The sequence below is a fragment of the Danio aesculapii genome, chromosome 23 (assembly GCF_903798145.1).
Source record: "Danio aesculapii chromosome 23, fDanAes4.1, whole genome shotgun sequence".
Classification (NCBI taxonomy): Eukaryota; Metazoa; Chordata; class Actinopteri; order Cypriniformes; family Danionidae; genus Danio; species Danio aesculapii.
The window spans coordinates 38006227-38027302 of record NC_079457.1 but is presented as its reverse complement, the minus strand read 5'-3'; the positions used below and the strand labels follow the sequence as shown (position 1 = coordinate 38027302).

Sequence of the window (21076 nt, the reverse complement as noted above, 5' to 3'; positions counted from 1 at the left end):
ATTTATGGTTAGAAGAAAACGGCAGCTGTGATTGTCAGAATTACAGGGTGCTTGTGACAGACCTTAAATGTATTGTGCATTAAAAATTAAGTTGTTACTGTGCTGATATGCAAACAAGTGGTACAAAAAAAAACAGGAGTAAAACATATTCAAGATGCAAAACCCTTTAGGTGTCATCTATAATTTTCTTCTACAATGAGCATTTTTCTCTGCCTTTTATGTTTATGTTCAGTTATTTCATTTTTAAATAAATGAAAATAACATTTTCTTTGCCATAACGGTGAAATTACTGAATCCAGACATAAGAGCCTGAGAAAAATGCAAATTTTAGAAGAAAATGTCACATGGCACTTAGAGGGTTTTGTGTCTGACAATATTACTTGTGATAATTTTACAAAAAAAAAATACAGTAAACGAAGTACTATGAATACAGTAAACACACACACACACACACACACACACACACACACACACACACACACACACACACACACACACACACATTTATATATATATATATATATATATATATATATATATATATATATATATATATATATATATATATATATATTACTTTTCAGCTTAGTCTCTTTATTAATCTGGGGTCGTCACAGCGGAATGAACCGCCAACTTATCCAGCATATGTTTTACGCAGCGGATGCCCTTCCAGCTGCAACCCATCACTGGGAAACACCCATACACACTCATTCACACACTTACACTACGGATAATTTTAGCTTACTCAACTCACCAATACCACATGTCTTTCAACATATATATATATATATATATATATATATATATATATATATATATATATATATATATATATATATACATACATGAATATATATATTTACTGATAATAACTGATTGGTAATTTTGTACTGTATTTTTGTCATTTTAACTAACATTTATAGCAATTTACTCAAATGTAATTTCTGCATTGCTAAATAGTAATACAAATAATACATTTTCAGGTATTTTTTTCTATCAATTGATTAGTTGATTAGCTGTTTAACAGCATTTAAACATATTTTGAGTATAATATACAATGTTGAGAATATAAAATATAATCATCTTAGACCAAAATTAATATGTAGGTTTTACACATGTTTAATTGTCACGTTACAGTAAAACATAGTTACATTGGCTCTCCGCTAGACACCTGTTCCGACGAGTGCGCGCGCGTGCCACTGACACCTGCATGCGCGCGCCACCCTGCGTAATCAGCGTTCGGGTTATAGCGCGTGCCAGGAGAGCGGGAGAGAGAGAGGGGGAGAGAGAGAGAGAGAGAGAGAGAGAGAGAGAGAGAGAGACTGAAGGAAACCTAGTGGAGATGTAAGTCGCTGCTGAAGATTCGCAAACAACAAGCAAGTGCTTCTACGCACCTCCCCCTCCCACTGCGCTCTCTCAGTTACCAAAAAAAAAAAAAAAACATGTTTCTCTTTTGCCTGAGATACACAGTAATGTGAATATCTGTGTGCTGTTGGAAACAGGCTGCTCGAAACAGAAAGAATAGCGGACCGAAGAATCCCTCAGTGCCGGACGAATAAGCGACCAGCCGGGATTTCTTCAAATAGCGGTATGTATGTTTCAACCCTCCTGAAGCGATGTGATACAAACGGTTGCATACTTTTGTCCAGTCCGGTGTGGAGGTTACCGGGAATTTCGCATGGACAGGTTGTTTTTCTGTGAAGCCAAACTGTGTGATGCATTTCATGCGCAAACTGTTGACAGTACAGTAGACGGTTTGCTATGCGCCTCGCGTATCACCTCCACCTCATCAACTGTAGCGAAATCAACGTGGGTCAATGACGAATAATGTTAACCGAAATAAAAACGAGGAATACAAAAGTCATATTTGTGTTCATGTTTGTTTTCAGTAAGTAAACGTGTTCTTTCAAATCATGCTTTCGTTGTGAAAAAGAGTCGTGAATTTGAAGAAGTTTATTTATGGGATAACTTCATTTAAACTAACAGTGCATTTTGTTTAATATGGTCACAATTATTATTTTCATAAAAGTTGTAATAGTGTATTGTTGTCATGTCACATGACCACAAAATGGCTGCCTGTTATTGGTTGAACTAGGCTTACTTTGATTTGAAGTTTTTTAACATAAATGAGCTTTTAAAACTGCATTTTTTACAAATCCATTTATTAATAGTTGGTGCTGTTTTCCAAACTGATTAGAAAAGGGGAACAAAAGCAAAATGTCAAAGAGCCAACAATATTTATAATATACAATGACAGGTTTATTAGACAACTATTCAAGTATTATTATTACAGTTAAAGATTAAGGTTAGGAAGCAAACTTGATTATCAATTGAGAGAAGAAAAATTTTTAACATTAAAATGTAGGATTTTATTTTAATTCAGAAATTTAACCTTGTTTATGTTCGAATAAATACTCACACAATTTAGGGACCACTTGAAAAGTCTAACTTTCTTCAGATTTGTGATATTTATTTCTATTCATCATTCATTCATTTTCTTTTTGGCTTAGTCCCTTCATTAATCCGGGGTCACCACAGCAAAATGAACCACCAACTTATCCAGCACGTTTTTACGCAGCGGATGCGCTTCCAGCCGCAATCCATTTCTGGGAAAATATTTATTTCTATTTTATTATATTTTTTAGTAAAAAATCGATCATGACAAATAAACGTTAATTAATCCAAAAAAATATTTTATTTGATATTAGATTTTTTTTTCAGTCTTTTCCAGGATAAAACAAACAATAATATTTCACTCAAACCAATGTATCTCCAATGAAATAAAGAGAAATTGAGAATTTTGAAGTGGTTTTTTAAATCTTTTGCACTTCTGCATAGTTTCTTCAAGTCTGGGTGAGTTATTATTATACTGATTAAGTAAGCAGAATCGAGAACAGAGGAGAACAGTCTCCCCATGCTTGTTTTCATGTGACTTAGACAGCATGGAGAATATGCTTCACTCAGCATTTCTGGCTTGCTCTTGTTGTTTTTTGTAGCTATACTCATGGAGTTCCCAAATGATTCCATCGGCTTTACTGACCCCAGACACTTCCATCTGTACAACGAGTCCCTGTTCCAGAACAACTTCAGCACCTTCAATGGAAGTGACAGCTTCTTCCCCAAAGGCTTTAAGATCACTATAGCTGTGGTCTACATGATTGTCTGCGTGGTGGGACTGGTGGGAAACTGCTTGGTCATGTATGTCATCATCAGGTAAGCTTGCAGATCAAGCTAGGAGAATTTATATCATCTATCTATCTATCTATCTATTTATCTATCTATCTATCTATCTATCTATCTATCTATCTATCTATCTATCTATCTATCTATCTATCTATCTATCTATCTATCTATCTATCTATCTATCTATAAACCTATACAGTATAGTCTGTGGAGTTTTGTAATAGTACACTACAAATTGTTTATTTGAGATCCAAAATCTCTGCGCTTTAAAAAAACAAAGATCCTGAAAAATGTTCAATTTAACAACAATTTAAGGAGCCATTTGAAGTAATTTTTTTTAACTTTCTTTCTTTCTTTCTTTCTTTCTTTCTTTCTTTCTTTCTTTCTTTCTTTCTTTCTTTCTTTCTTTCTTTCTTTCTTTCTTTCTTTCTTTCTTTCTTTCTTTCTTTCTTTAAAATAAAGCTGTTATTAGTTATTATTAGCTATTATTATTATTAGTAGTAGTAGTAGTAGAAGTATGCAACACAGAAAATTAAGTAGCCAAAGTTACGTATGGCTTCATTCCATCTTTAAAACACTATGGGGTGGTATTACACCACCATCAGCTTCTGTTTCATTTCGTGCTACCAGCTGATTGCTTACCTCTGTGTGGACGGCTTTTCCGTTGATACCAGTTTGCCCAGTAGCTCGCCATGTATGCTGGCAGACTTGAGATGCAGAGAGGAGTTGACCATGATGACGTGGTTTGAGTCTGGCGAAGAACGGTTTCAGAAAGCAGGTAAAACAAAAACAAAAAATAAAGGCAAAAAATAAAATAAACAAGTAAATAACAGGGTAAGAACATGGTAAGATCTGAAAACATAGTACAAATCTGGCAGCTACAAGGGCTTTTCTTTTTTTGGATTGCTTTTTCAAACACTGTCGGTTGGGTTTAGGGAAGGGGTGGGTGGTTGATCGGTTGGTCAGTCAGGCGACAGTAGCATCTGGTGGATTTACGCGAGAATAGATGGCTAGCGAAAGAAATTTGAGATCTGAAAAAGCATACACATCGACCTCTGGTGAGTTTACGATAACAAAAACTGCAATAAAACTGTATATGTATATAGGGGTACGTATCCATAATGAGCATGGGTTGGCAGTATTGCTTGTTATCATACTTTTATGTTATCATGGTTTTTCATGCCATCAAACCTGTCTGTTTACAGTGCAACTAACAAAAAAGTTAAACTAATGATATTTTTTCTACCCTTACTGAGAGGTGTACCATAGTTAATAACAATATCAATTAATAACCAGCAGGTATGTTTAGTGCCAAAGAATTTAAGTTATATTGGAACTACATCCCAACTAATTATCATTAGAGTATATGTAGACTGTTAGGTTGGGATTATTGTTAGGGTAGTGTAAGTTGCTGACATGTACTTGCAAAGTTTCTCAGTCTGTTGGTTGATCATTGTCTGCAGATATTAAGTAAACAGTCTACTAATACTCTATTGGGAATTAGTTGGCATGTACTTGCAACGCAACTTCTAGTCAACTACATGTGCATTCTGACCATCAATATAAAATGATACCAAAAAAGTCATCAATGTCAGTGAAGTTACAGTACTATATATATTGTTCCTCACCAGATAAAAGGTTAAAGTGATAGTTCACCCAAAAACGTTTAATCATATATATATATATATATATATATATATATATATATATATATATATATATATATATATATATATTTTATTTTTGAAATATATATATATTTTGAAGAAATCTAAAAACCTGTAACCACTGACTTCTATAGTAGCAAAGACATACAGTATTATAATAGATGTCAAAGGTTACAGGTTTCCAGCTTTTTTCAAGATATCTTCTCTTGTGTTCAACAGAATAAAGAAACTCAAAGAGGTTTGAAACAAGTAAAGGGTGAGTGAATGATGATATTATTTCAATTTTTGGATGAACTATCTCTTTATGAAGTTTTAAAGGGACAGTTCACCTATAATTAAAATTCTATCTAAACCTATATGACTAAATAAAAAAAAAACAAAAAAAAAAACAATTATACTAAAACAAATGTCTATACATGGATTGTCAAAGACTGTTTTAACAGTTTTAATATTTTCCTTTCACATGAGGGTGTATAAATAAAAGTTTTGGCGAACAATCCTTTTCTTTTGGAGCAATTGAGAGAAGTCAGACAACATCCAACCTCCACTGTACTATATCTGAAACCCCCCCAATGCACCATCTCACCCAGCAGGCTTTGATCACTATCGACAGCTCGGTGGACCTAGATGTGAAATTAATTTTCACCCTCCATCCTCACTCTCTATGTTTGTTTACATGCTTTCTCTCAATTACCTCATCTTTCCACCCCCTCATCCCTCACCCCATTTTTCTTTCCATTCCCATGTTGCACTACAAAATGTATTTGCTTTTGGTCCTGGATTTTCACAGTTCAAGAGGAAGCTTCAACAGGAGGGCCAAAAATCTACATCGTGGCTAATCGTAGTACTTAATTTTTCTTTCTGCAAGACAGTTCTTGTTTACTCCATATTTTCATTTTATGGACTATCTAGAATTACTATGAAGCTTTTAAATTTTTATTTGTAGCAATTTGGTCTATTGTAAATGCAATAACATAGAGACTAGGGTGATTATTTTTGATGGTTTCATCTTGATAATATGTAAACTAATATCATATCAGTATGAAAAGTCCAATAATTATATATGAGCCAACATACTGTAAGCTATTAAAACACTGATTTATCTACGGATATATCTATTCACAGTCATTTGGATTTCATGCTGAAGTCACCTATGTAGCCAATTTAATTTAATTTGGTTTCAGACGTCTGGGCTGCATCCAGAAGTGAAGGAAGCTGCTTTGCTATTTTATTGCCCAGAAAGTCATGTGCATTAACAGGCTGTGTTTTTGAATGAAGACACCTTGTAAGAAATCTGCTTCAGTCAGCCTTCCAAGGTACCATACGGTCATGTTTAATGGAATTAAACAAATTCAAGTGAGCTAACAGATTGAAGATCAAAAATAAGAGTTCTTTGTTGGCATTGATGGTTATATGAAGAACCTTTAACCTCCATGGAATTCTTCTATTGCACAGAAGTGAAAAGGTTTCAACAATATTTATAATAATTTTCACATGATCTTTTTTATCAACTATTCAGTGAAGGTTATTTGGGGAACCCGGAAATGGTTGTGAAACATTAGAGTAGTGAAACATATAGCTAATAGTTACAAAGTGAGGTGGGAATAATGGGTGGGTAAAAGTATTTATTACATGAATCTCTGGAAATACTTGATTCTGAGTTACAACATTGAGCGGTTTGTTATGACCTGATAACAAATGGGTTAAAACTGAAAGCACAGGCTCATCCAGATTACTGAAGTCAGAGCTATGTTCTTGGTGTATATTTTTCTTCATATAATTACAATTAATGAGCTAATGAAATGTATCAAGGTGGTTCATTGCGCTGTGGGAACCCCTAAACAGGCACCACAAAAAAAAAAAAAACCTAATTAAATAAGCTTATAAAAAGGGCAGGTTCTGTTGTGGGGTGTGCACTACCCACTATTGAAGAGATTGCAGATGATCGAATGCTGGACAAAACAGTATGATGAACCATGATAATCATCCCTTTTTTGAGACAGTCCAAGCATGTGCAAGTTCTTTTAGTGCAAGATTAATTCAACCCCAGTGTTACAGAGAAAGATACAGGAAGTCATTTTTACCAACAGTGATCAGATTGTATAACCAAAGTCATACTAGAATGAATTGTGCTGAATTGTAATAGTTACTAGATATGGACAAGTGTTTGCTCGTTGTTTTTGGACCTAAGGTGTGCAGTATGAATGTAATTTTATTATTGTTTATATATATATATATATATATATATATATATATATATATATATATATATATATAATTTTTTTTTTTTTTTTTTTTTTTTTTTTTTTTTTTACTTATATTATCTATTTTTAATATGGGAAGCTATGCTGTGACGTGAATTTCCCTTTGGGGATTAATAAAGACAAACAAACAAACAAACAAACAAACAAACAAGCAGAAGGAAAGGGAAATATATCAGTTTTAATTATTATTTTGTGCAGAATTATTTAATTACATCATAAACATTCACTCTTTCTTGTTTCAAATAAACTCAGCTGCTGGGATCTTGTGTCTCTTTTTTTTAGTTGTTTCATTTATTGAAGAATAAAACATACAGAAAAATTGAAAAAATACTTTGATGTTGTATTTATCATCTTGGCAGGACAACATTGGTACATTTTAATTCACAATTAAATAACAGGAAAGATTTTTAAAAATGTTTTGTCTACAAAGATATCCACATGATTAGTCAATTATTGTTTATCCCCCTAAAATACTGTGCTGTATCTTTGTAAATATCCATCTGCTTGTGGATAACAACTTGTTTTCCGTGAGCCAATATATATATATATATATATATATATATATATATATATATATATATATATATATATATATATATATATATATATATATATATATATATATATATATATATATATATATTTATATTTTGTTTTCCTACTCAATATTCAGTATAGCAGATATATGTAGTAATACTTGCTAATATACAGTGGTCAGGATAAATAAGTACACACCATGTTGAAAATTAACATTTTTATTTGTTTTTCACTGAATATAGGTAATATATTTTGGGGATTTGAACAAAACAGATTTAATAAATGGATATATTAATTGACATAATATTTTAGTCACAGAACATCTTTAGAAATAGAAAGATAATACATTTTAATTCATGCAAAATATTGCAAATAAAAATGATAATATAAACTTCAACAAATTTTCTCTTGATTTTTGTTGTTTTAAATTTTTGAATTTAATATTTTTCCCTAACATGTAAATTTGGGCTTAACATTTTTGGATTGTTATCATATGTTATTTTGTTAGATTAGCTCTAGTTTTGGCTTCAGTGATTAATCTAATGTATATGTACAAGTATAATATTGTAAAGCTTCCTATAGAAAAAAAATAATTTAAATGAGATATTTGTGAGGGATGAGTATAAGTATATGCTAAGCTCTGTAATGTAAGATTCTGCATTTTGAGTTAGTATACTGAGTTAACCACCAACAGCATATACACTTATGCATATCAACACTTAAATGTAGAATCATAAACTGAACAGAACTGAGCAGAACAGAATTGAACTCTTTGATATCTTCTTAATAGGCAGGTAATAAGCCAGTAGTTGATAGTGTGAATTGTTCAATTAAAGCGTTACAGAATTTGCTCATTCATTTGATCTTATGGTAAATTTGTTTGAAAAAATCAGGTGCTCCAAACTTGACTTTTATTTGAAGTCCAAACTGTTCTTGAGATGTAAGATACTTTGATTAGAGTTAATATACTGAGATAACCACCAACAGTATATACATTACATAGAATCATAAACTGAACAGAAATATAATTTACAGAAACACGATTTATGTACAATTTATGCTATTAACAAACCACTCACTAAGACTATTAACTAAATAATTCTGCCATATTTCACTCACTCATATTCAAAACAAGTTTTTTGTAATGTTGAACACAAAAGAAGATATTTTGAAGAATGTTGGAAACCTGTAAGCATTGGCATCCATAGTGTTTGTTTTTCAGAAGCCAATGGGCACAGGTTTCCAACATTCTTCAGTATATCTTTTCTGCTCAACAGAAAGAAAAAAAATCTAACTGATGTGTGAGATTATGATGACAGAATTTACATTTTTTTGGGTGAGCTCTCTTTAATATCTCTTTAATATCGTAATAATAGACAGGTTAGAAGCCAGTAGTTAATAGTGTGAATTGTTCAACTAAAGCGTTACAGAGTTTTCTTATTCATGTGATCTAAAGGGAAACTTGTTTGAAATAATCAGCTGCTCCAAATGTAACTTTTTTCCCCAAACTTTTCTTGAGATGTAAGATACTGTGATTAGAGTTAATATGCTGTGATAACCACCAACAGCATGTACAGTGCATTAACATGCACATAGAATCATAAACTAAACAGATATTTACAGTAAAACTATATTTTAATGTACAATGCATGCTATTGACAAACAATTTACTAAAACTATTAGCTAAATAATTCTCTCATAATTTACTCACCCTTCTTCAAAACAAGTTTTTTTTGTAATGTTGAATGCAAAAGAAGATATTTTGAAGAATGTTGGAAACCTGTAAGCATTGACATCTATAGTGTTTGTTTTTTGGAAATTGATGGGTACAGGTTTCCAACATTCTTCAGTTTATCTTTTCTGCTTAACCGAAAAAAAAAATCAAACTCCTAAGGAACAGGGGCGTGTGAGTTGATGAATTATTTTTGGGTGAACTCTCTTTAATATCTCTTTAATACCTTAATAATAGACAGGTAATAAGCCAGTAGTTGATAGAGTGAATTGTTCAGCTAAAGAGTTTTCTCATTCATTTGTTCTAATGGGAATTATGTTTGAGACAATCAGTTGCTCCAAAATTTACTTTTTTCCTCCAAAACTGTTCTTGAGATGTTATTTTTGTACTCTTTTACTATATAACCATCTAAAGAACAAAGGACTGTATGATATTGTAGGCACCAAAGGAACAGTATGCTATGAACATGTTGAATATAGACCTGTCCTGTTTATTCATGGCAAAAAAAAAAAAGATAATTTTGGTCATTATTCCCTCCCAGCAGACACACAACATCATAAGACATTAATATTAGCTTAGATTTAAGTTGGCAGCGTCTAAGGACAATGTTATTTTGATGTTCAATAACAATGTCAAATAATGTTAATATTTAGTTGATTTTAGGTTGTGTGACCAAAAGTGACCAAAATCCAACATCGAGCGTCAAACATCTAAAACCAATATCATACTGACGTCAAATACTGACATTTATTCATTGGGGCCTCAAGTATCAACGCTGCGCACGTACAAAAACTTTGCGTACGCCAGATTTCACGCTCACGTTTGGATTTACTAACGATGAAATTAATGTGAAAATGTGCGTTGGTCCACGCCAACTTCATGTCTGGCGTACGTGTATTTCTTGTGTGTGTTTGTTTTATTTATATTGTCGTCTGAAGTCATGTTGACATCCTGTGCCTCCTGGGCTTATTCTCATGTCATTCCAATCTAATATGACCTTCTTCTATGCAACTTAAATATTTTTTGCTTTATTTTTTGTCTATAAAATGAAAGTCAGTGGCTACTGAAACAACAGAGCATCGATTTGATTTAGGATACAGCCGTGGCCTGAAGTGTCCATCTGGTAGTGTCTGGTTGTCCAGTAATGATGTTGTACCACACATGCTGCATAGTGATGAACCAGAGACTCGTCATTGGGCAGCCTCAGTTTCCTGCTCTGTGTTGAGTCTTTAGGCCATCACCCACTCAGACCCAGCTCACCCACTTTCTCCATCTGCCAGCGTGCGTGGGGGCCACAAATGTGTTTACCGTCCCTCCCTCACTGAAGGGAAGTGTATGATTAGGAGTCCTGCGCATCATTGCATTAGCTTGGATGAGTGCCGCTGATGATTTCAGCTGTGAAGGTTGTTGCGTGTTTTTTTCGTTCACTCACACATTGTATTGTTTTGTCTCTCTCTCTCTCTTGCATGTTCTGTGGTGCGAATCAATTTGTGTGTAGGAATGTTGTTGTAAGTGGTTTAATTCTGCAGTGCTGTTTCTTTCCTCTTTAAACGAAGACTATTCCTGCTAGACTAGAGTTTATTCCAATCTCAGCCAATCAGAAGCATCGATCCACTGGCAGGATGCAACCGTACATGCATCATTCTAATCAGTTTGGGTCGTAATGCTGAGTAGATCCACTTTCTAAACGCAGTCGCTCCCAGAAAGTCTTCAACACTTGAGCGGGTTCTATGAATTTCATCTGTTCATGTCTAAGTTGTCTAATAATGTGGGCTGGTGTCAGAATTGTAACATGTTTGACTGGTTTTGACTGTTGAGGAAATAACTGGATGGCTGGTTATTTCAGGAATGCCAGGTGTAAGAGATAAAAAAATTATAGCTCATTGCCCCTGAGTTGTACAGTTCAGTATAAAATAATATGGTACATTTTTTATTATTATTTCCTTTATTTTTCAATGAAGAAAAATATTGAGATTGAGATCCTATTGAGATTAACGATATTCTTCTTCCAGAGAGTTCTGGCAAAGATGACCATACAGAAACAACTTTCATGTTAAAATAGGACATACAAAAACATAATTTATATATATTTTATACAAAATTATTTATCCAAAACAAAAATTATATATCTAAAACACACCAATCACACATCAACATCGTAATTTAAATAATGACAGGGTTCATTCAATGCTGCAATAAGTTGTTCAGTACAGGTAACCCTGATCAGGCTTGTGTATTTCAACTCCCAACAGTACTCTTAATGCATAGGAATGGTGTGTGAAAGTAGCAATCAACTACATTCTCATACGAAAAAAACCATCAACAATAGAGGACATAAAGCATATCTGGAACTCTAGACACATGTTTGCAAAGTCAGCAATCTCAGTGGGCTCTATTTTAACGATATAGGCACAAAGTCTGATGCGCATGGCGCAATAGCATTAAGGGCATGTCTCAAATCCACTTTTGCTATTTTAGGGATGGAAAAATATCGGCACATGGTCTTACAGGGTTGTGCTTATTCTCTTAATGAGTTGTGGGTGTGTTTTAAGCATAACATGCATTAAACCAATCAGAGTCACATCTCCCATTCCCTTTAAGAGTCATTTCCATCATGCCATGGTGCAATTGCTATTTACATGGCAGTATTTGTAAGTGGAAAAACTGAACACTTCACTAGCGAGTTAAATCATCTGCAGCGAGGATAAAGAACGAGCCTCCTCCATTTGGCCTCTTTACTTTCTCTTTACTTTACTTTTGCTCTTTAATTTACTCATTTACTTTAGTATATAAGGTAACGGTGATGTACACACTGCACTGAAGACATCCATTAGCCTAAATATTTATTTTCATTTGTTAAGCGCATTTAAGCTTTTTTTTTTTTTAACTGTTTCTAAATTCAGTTCTAAATTCCAGCAAACGAATAAATGAACAATAATAGCGAAATTTGGTTAAAAAAACTGAGTTATATCCAAACACACGTATTTAAAAACGAAACACACGTATAAAAAAACGAAATTAAAATGGTCGTGCCCAACTGAGTCTGGTTTCTCTCAAGGTTTTTTTTCTTCACTTCCGCCTTTAGTGAAGTTTTTTTTCCCTCTCCGCTGTCGCCACTGGCTTGCATGGTTCGGGATCTGTAGAGGTGCGCATCGTTGGATTTGCTCTTTAGTGTTTGGACTCTCAGTAGTAATTATTAAACCACACTGAACTGAGCTCAACTGAACTGAACTTAAACACTACAAACTGAATTACACTGTTCCTATTTACTGTGACCTTTTATGTGAAGCTGCTTTGACACAATCTACATTGTATAAGCGCTATACAAATAAAGGTGAATTGAATTGAATTGAACGTCCTATTCTTTTGCCTTATATGGTGATGCAAACGTCTCCAAAACCCGACAGGTTGATGAATCTAAACTTGTTTTTATTAAAACAAATATAAATATGCATATAATAAATAATACTACTAATGATGATAACATTATACAAAAGCAAACTGTCGTGAATAAATGCATGGAGGGAGTAGTTTAATATGTTTTGTAATATTGTAATCCAATAATTCTTTTTCATATGTAAATATATTTGTGTATTGCTGTACATCCTATGTGTATTAAGCAATGTGTTCACATTTAAGGTGCACAACTAACACGCTCTGCGCTGGACTTTAGACCTGTTTTCAGCTGGTCAATTGTGCAGTCTATTTTAGTTCCTCAAAATAGCAACGTGCCAACAATGCGCCTCCTTTCTAGACCGGCACACACATGAGTCCACAAAGCTGCGCAAATGGATTTGCTATTTGCTATTTGCAAATGGATTTGCTAACAACATGGTGCAAAGCTGGAAAATTAGGTTTGCGTTGGTCTGAAAATAGCAACAAATCACGCCAAACATGTCTTGTGCCTTATTGCGCTGGGTGTATGATAGGACCCAATGTTTGAGTTTGAGCTTATTGTGGTTCATTACTGCATGCTGTCATTGACTATGTTTACATGTGCACAAATAATGTGGGGGCGACGCAGTGGCGCAGTAGGTCATGCGGTACAGATGAATTGGGTAGGCTAAATTGTCCGTAGTGTATGTGTGTGAATAAGTGTGTGTGGATGTTTCCCAGAGATGGGTTGCGGCTGGAAGGGCATCTGCTGCATAAAACATATGCTGGATAAGTTGGCGGTTCATTACGCTGTGGCGACCCCGCATTAATAAAGGGACTAAGCCGAAAAGAAAATGAATGAATGGATGAACAAATAATGTGATTATTTCCTATCATAAGAGTAAGGGCTTAATCGCAATATAATGTTTATGAGAAAAGCTCTCAATCCTGTTTATATTTTAGCTATTCGTATTATTTGAACACAAGCTCATTGTGAACTTGTACACCTGTATACGTTTCTGGAGATCGTGAATTATGTAGCCAGAGCTACATATGGCTGCATTTCGTCTTTAAAATAAATGCTAAGGGGCGGTATGATGCTGCCGACATCTGTCTGGGCAGCTTTTCTGCTGTTACCAATTTGCCCAGTAGCTCACCATGTACGTTGGTGGACTTGAGACACAGAGGAGTTAACTGTAACGACAGGGTTCAGGTCTGAAAGCACTGCCGGTTTAAAACACTATCGGTTAGGTTTAGGGAAGGGGCTGCGGGGGGAGATTGATCGATCGATCGGTTGGTCGGTCAGTCCAATCAGTCAGTCCACAGAGAACAGCAGGCGCAAATGGCACTTGTGAAAGAAATTTGAGATCTGAAAAAAGCACAGCGGCCTCTGATGTATTCGAGACACTAAAAACTGCAACAACAAAAAAAGCTACCTCCTGAGATGTACAGAAATGTATATAGGGGTGCGTTTCAATAATGTGCCTGAGTTGCATTTTTGTTTAAGCATTGTGGTTGTTATTTTTTTTTTTACATGTCACTCTTCACAGCATAAGTGATGAGAGTATATGTTACTGGCAGCAGTTTTAATTTATTTCCATCTAATGCAAAACGCATCCGTTTGGTTGTATTCTGTGCTTTTTTTTTGGTGACATAGACATGCCTCTTCAGCTGAGTTGGTCTGCGCACTGTTCTACATTCTGTTTGTGGAAAAGGAAGCAGACAATGAAAGCGCGTTTTGTTTATTTGTGGATTGAAAATTTCAGTATGTCACAAATATCGTTCAAATATCTGAGTGAACTTGTTGGTCACAGATTGAGTCCATATTAGTTTTCTTTTTGTGCACCTGACCACCGGAGCAGATAATTGCTACGAAAGCGCATTTACAGATGGCTGTACCCTCACGGACACATGTGCCCTTTGTGCAGAATGGAAATAATGCATTTAAGGTGTTTACATGCCTGAGTACTTACAGTTAAAGTTAGAATTATTAGCCCCCATAATTATTAGCCCCTCCTGTTTATTTTTGTCCCCAATTTCTGTTTAATTGTGAGAATTTTTTTTCAACACATTTCTAAACATAATAGTTTTAATAACTCATTTCCTATAACTGATTTCTTTTATCTTTGCCATGATGACAGTAAATAATATTTTACTAGATATTTTTCCAGACACTTCTATACAGCTTAAAGTGACTTTTAAAGGCGTAACTAGGTTAACTAGGCTTAATTAGGTTGACTAGGCAGTTTAGGGTAATTAGGCAAGTTATTGTATAATGATGGTTTGTTCTGTAGACAGTCGAAAAAATTTGCTTAAAGGGGCTAATAATTTTAGACCTTAAATGGCTCATAAAAGAATTGCTTTTATTCTAGCCGAAATAAAACAAATAAGACTTTCTCCAGAAGAAAAATTATTATCAGACATACTGTGAAAATTTCCTTGCTCTGTTAAACTTAATTTGGGAAATATTTAAAAGAAAAAATCAAAGGGCGGCCAATAATTCTGACTTCAACTGTAAAATAAAAAAGTCATACACCACCTACATTAATATAATTATGCTTACTGCGATTATGAGCTTAATCACATTATTTAGGTCCAATTATTGCATTTACATTAGGTAAAGTTTATCTTAATATTGCCAAAATTTCATTATAATTGCAATAAGATGGTCCATGCAAACATACTCATTGTATTACTTCAGTGTCATGTTTCAGCTGTGTATTTAAAAATGGTGCTTTCTGTATTGTCGATTTACTTGTAGGACAAGATTCTTCGTAAACAAGTTAGTATTTTGCAGTCTTTCTCCACCTTTTTGGGACTGTACTGTTGTGCTATACCCTTACAAGTTTCACAAAAAGTGGTATGCTACAGATCGCTATTTTGGTACCATTGTCTGGCATGTCTGACAGTGGAAACAGAAATAATTGTGTAACGTACCGTGTTGCACTGAACTATACTGCCTTGTAGTAACCCACCATTACATGACCCATCCATCCATCCATCCACCAATTTCTTTGGCTGATCATCTACCTGCTTGATTGTATATCAACCCCTTTATCTATCTGTTCTTCCATCTATCCAATGTTCATTCATCATCCGTTAGTTTTTGTTCCTGTCTATTGATCCATCGCAGTTTTTTCCCCATTTATCAGTCCATACAACAGATTGATCCATTAATGCATCTATAAATCTACCTTTCCACCTACCCATTCATCTTCCCATCCATTCATCCATTAAAAGGTTATTTGTCCCTATGGTAATCTGCAGCCTATCTGTCCATCCATCCATGGTATGTGTGTCTGTGCACTTATATTTTACCCAGATATGTATTAATCTATTTGCACCAATTAACTATCAGTGTATTTGTCCATCCATGCATCTATCTATCCATCCATCCAATCCCATCCCATCCCATCCCATCCCATCCCATCCATTGATGGGTTTTTGCCACTCTGTAATGTATCAGTCTATCTGTCTGCCTTTCTGTCTGTAGGTCTATCCGTTCGTCTGTCTATCCGTCTATCCATCCTTCCATCCATCCATTCATCCATCCATCCATCCATCCATTTATCCATCCATCCATGCCATGCCATGCCATGCCATGCCATGCCATGCCATGCCATGCCATGCCATGCCATCCCATCTCATCCATTAATGGGTTTTTTGCCACTCTGTGTGTATCTGTCTATCTGTCTGCCTTTCTGTCTGTGTGTCCATCTGTTTGTCTGTCCATTTATCCATTCATCTATCCATCCCATCCCATCCATCCATCAATCGATAATTTGTCTTATCTGTTTGTGCACTTACATTCATTCATTCATATAACCATACATCTTTTAATCTATTTGCATCCGTTTATCTATACATACAGCACACACAGTATCCCCCATTCATCCATAAATCCTTAGATCACTGTGTATTTGTGCATGAACATAAATCTGTCTTTCTGTTTCATCGTTCCATCTTTCCATGCATCTGTCTATCCATCCATTTGTTTATCAGCGCATCAAACGTGTGTCCATCTGTCTGCTTCTTTGTCCATCTATCCATCTGCCTGTCTGCTCTGTCTATCATTCTATGAACTCCCTGCTTGAGCTTTGAGGTAAAGGTGTTTATGGGCATTTGGAGAGAGTTCTCTTCCAGTTGACTCAGCTGAGGCCTGTCAGATTGATATAGGAGCTGTAATGAATTCATCCTCCCTCACTGGACTGAACACAGTACATTACAAGCAGGAATGAATATGATTCTGCGTAACAGTGTTAGCGCTGCTCTGCCATGCCCTAAATTCAGCGTAAATGCTTCTTGGCTCAAGTAATGCTTTGTGGCTGATGTCAAGTTATCCCGAGCATAGAGTTCTGCTCTTTTATGTTGCTCTTTCTGTATAAAAATATTAGAAAATTGTTAAATCAGTTTATTTCGAGCCAACATGTACAGTTTGTAATATGTATTTTACAGTATTTAATGCTGCTTATCTTTAAAGCCTAAATTACACTTAGTTTTCATGTGTCATTGGCTTGTTATTAGTAAATTGTTATTGATTTATTTGATTTATTTTAATTTTCATGTACCTCCTTATGGACGGCTTACCCACTGTTACGAATTTGTTCAGTGAGCTCGCCATGTATGTCGGTGGATTTGAGACACAGAGAGGAGTTGATCATAACGACAGGGTTAGAGTCTGGCAAAGAACGGTTCCAGAAAGCGATAAGACAAAAACAAAAGGCAAAAAATAAAATAAACAAGTAAATAACAGAGTAAGAACATGGTACGATCTAAAAACGTGGTAATATCAGGTGAGGGCTTGATTGTATATCAACCCCTTTATCTATCTGTTCTTCCATCTATCCGATGTTCATCCATCATCCATTAGTTAGTGTTCCTGACCATTGATCCATCACAGTTTTATCCCCATTTATCAGTCCATACAACAGATTAATCCATTAATGCATCTATAAAACATCTACCTTTCCATCCACCCATTCATCTTTCTATGCATTCATCCATTAAAAGCTTATTTGTCCCTATTTGCATCTGCAGTATGTCTGTCTGTGCATTTATATTTGTCCCTTCATCCATCTTTCTATCCAGATATGTATCAATCTATTTGCACCAACTATCTATCCATGTATTTGTTCATCCATCCATCCATCCATCCCATTCCATCCCACCCCATCCATCCATCCATCCATTCATCCCATCCCGATTATTCAACTATTAATGGGTTTTGCCATGATGACGGGGTTCGTGTCTGGTAAAGAACAGTTCCAGAAAGCGGGTAAGACAAAAGCAAGAGCCAAAAAATAAAATAAAGAAGTAAATAACAGGGTAAGAATGTGGTAATTTCTGAAAACGTGGTAAAAATCAGGCGAGGGCTTTTCTTTTTTTGGATTGCTTTTTAAACCTGTAGCTTGATTTTAGGGAACTGTGTGGGCGAGTCAGTCGGTGCTTTTGAAAACACTATTGGTTGGGTTTAGGGAAGGAGGAGGGTGGGTTACTCGATCGGTCAGTTAGTCGAGAACAGCAGGCGCAAATGGCACTTACAGAGAAATTTGAGATATGAAAAGCATACACAGTGGCCTCTGAAGGTTTTGCGAAAACAAAAACTTAAAAAAAAAAAACATACCTCCTGGGACGCATTTAGTGCTCTCCAGAAACGTATATAGTGGAACATTTGAAGAATGAGCCTGGGTTGATTTTAGCATGTATATTATCCAACTCTAGACATCTGTGATTTTACTTGATTATAGGTGCACGGTCAATGTGCCAGTGACTCAGGGTGTCTAACTTTATTGGCTCATTATATATGAGTGTATATGCAGATTTATGCTATTAGCCTCTTACCCTTATTAAAGTTAACGCAATGAAATTGTTACCAGCAAATTAGCAGGGCTTGCAAAATCACTAGACGGTTTCAGGCACATTAGGGATCATAGCGTGTGACTGATTATAACTTATACATGTGCATTTCATGTATAATCAGCAGCATACAAAGGGCAAAAAAAGAAAATGTCTTTTTACTGTTTGCTTAGGAATATAGATAGTAGCTGTCAGGAGGAAGCCTAAAAATGGCTTTTTTGCAAAGCTCAGAATGGCTCTCTTTTTGACATGCCTTTCTGGATTGTGTTCACATTACATGTGTGGCCTGCTTTCATAACTAAAACATAAAACTATAGCACAGATTTCTAAAGAATCACATGAGCTATGATCAGTCATCAGGGTAATGTCATATATTTTAAGGTCACTTTCAATGGAGATCTGCCTTTTCAATATGAAGTTATTCAACATGTTTAATTCCAGTTTCATCAGTTCATGGTCTACTTTCAAAGCTTTACTTGAGAGGCCATCAGCACCATTACATCAGTACATTTCTGTCAGTTGGATTAGACAGAATATCCAATAAGTCCATTTGTTTTAACGCATTTTAACTCGAGGCCTGGCATGAAAATAGTATGAAACCATATTCACAGAGGATAGAGCAGTAAGAATGAAAGAGAAAATATAGTAATGACGCTTAAATGATCTTCATGGAGTGAGGTCTTTTAAGAAATACAGTGGGTACTTGTGCCGTCTGTGTAAAATTGATAACATCGAAAAGGAACATTCGTGTGTAAAATTGCACAGAGAAATCTATTTTATAGATATCCTTTAGTAAATTTACTCGCTTCATTATGGTGTGTATTCATGCAGAAAAGGAATTTTCTCTTTAGCAAAGATGAGATGAACAGCAATGTAGACAACATAATATATTCCATGATTTAGGCTGCATTGATGTTATTTTTTTATTAAAACTCAATTTTTCATTTATTTATTTTTTATGATGTGACATTGTGTTATCCTGCTGGAAGAATCCCTCACAAGATGAGCTCATGAAGACATTGATATGGTCAGCCACAATACTCGACTGTGTAGGCTGTGGGCTGTGACCGTGTTCAACTGGAAATAAGAGGCACAAAAGTGCTATGAAAATATCCCCACAAAAGTACACCACCAGCAACCAGAATTGATGATACAAAGCAGGATGGAGACAGGCTTTCATGTTGTTTATATCAAATTCTGACCCTACAGTCTTACTGTTACAGCAGAAATTGTGACTCAGGCAACCTTTGACTTTTTGCATCAACAAGGTACTTCTAGATTTGGCTTCCAAAACCCAATCTACTTTGCTCTGTATTTGTTATTTAAAGTTAAATCATTGGCTATGGGTTTGGTGTCTTTGTTGTGAATTTGATAAGCAAATTAGTTGTTTTGTATTTACTTTTATATATTAACATAGTAGCAAATTCACCAAACAAGACAAATTTGCTCATGAGTGTAATTCCAAAACAGCACAAATGCAAATGGATATTTCTGCAGATGATTTACTGACAATTCCAGGGTCATTGTAGATACGTACCCAGGTCTATATTTCCAGGGACAGTGAAATATGTGAGCTTAGGTACGTTTGCTCTCCTTTTTTGCAAATTCACCAGAGGCCGCTATGTACGCTTTTTGATTACCACAAATTCCTTTTGAGCATCTTCTGCAAAATTGCTTTTGAGCAATCTCCAGAAATGTAGATGAGGTACGTATCCACAATGAGCTTGTGTTGGATTGCACACGGTCTGCGGGAACAAAGGTGAGTCACAGGACTCACTCTAGATATTTATCTAGAAGAAATAAAAATAAAATATTTGCCAAAAAATATATTCGATGATGTGTTCCTCCAAAATATGTTGGGGAAAAATCCTCTAACTTAAACCATGCACTTTCTGCTCTCTTCAGTGCATTCTCTTGGAAACAACAGCTGCAGCCATTTCAAGCACAACAATCAAAATGTGCATTTAAGCCATAATAATAATAAATAAATAAATAAATAATGCCACAAATACCCATAATTATTAGTAAACATTAGTAAGTCATCCAACTGTTAATAAATCCTTTTGCATGATTTATTTAAATAGATATTTATTGAAATGTTTAAGGTGGTATGGTGGGTCAATGGTTGGCACTATCGCCTCACAGCAAGATGGTTCTGGTTCGAGTCCAAGCTGGGCCAGTTGGCATTTCTGTATGGGGTTTGCATGTTCTCCCCATATTTGCTAGGGTTTCCTCTAGGTGTTTAGGATTCCCCTACTTTCCAAAGACATGCGCTATAGGTTTGAATTGGGTAAAAAAAACTGGCCGTAGTGTATGAGTGTGTGTGAATTAGTGTGTATGGGCATTTCCCAGTACTCGGTTGCGGCTGGTAGGGCATCCAGTGCGTAAAACATATGCCAGAATAGTTATTGGTTCATTCCGCTGTGGTGACCCCTGATAAACAAGGGACTAAGCTGAAGGAA

At 35.1% G+C, this 21076-nt stretch overlaps 1 protein-coding gene across 2 annotated transcripts in view; it reads left to right on the top strand.

The window, feature by feature from the left end:
- Positions 1-1341: 1341 nt before the first annotated feature.
- Positions 1342-21076, top strand: part of oprl1 (opiate receptor-like 1) — an 80611-nt gene continuing 60876 nt past the window's right edge. For both annotated transcript variants that reach the window (XM_056449222.1, XM_056449221.1), the window contains exons 1-2: positions 1342-1588; positions 2997-3213. In XM_056449222.1, coding sequence (XP_056305197.1) covers positions 3005-3213 — 209 coding nt within the window. In that variant the 5' untranslated portion in view covers positions 1342-1588; positions 2997-3004. The remainder of the gene's footprint in view (positions 1589-2996; positions 3214-21076) is intronic.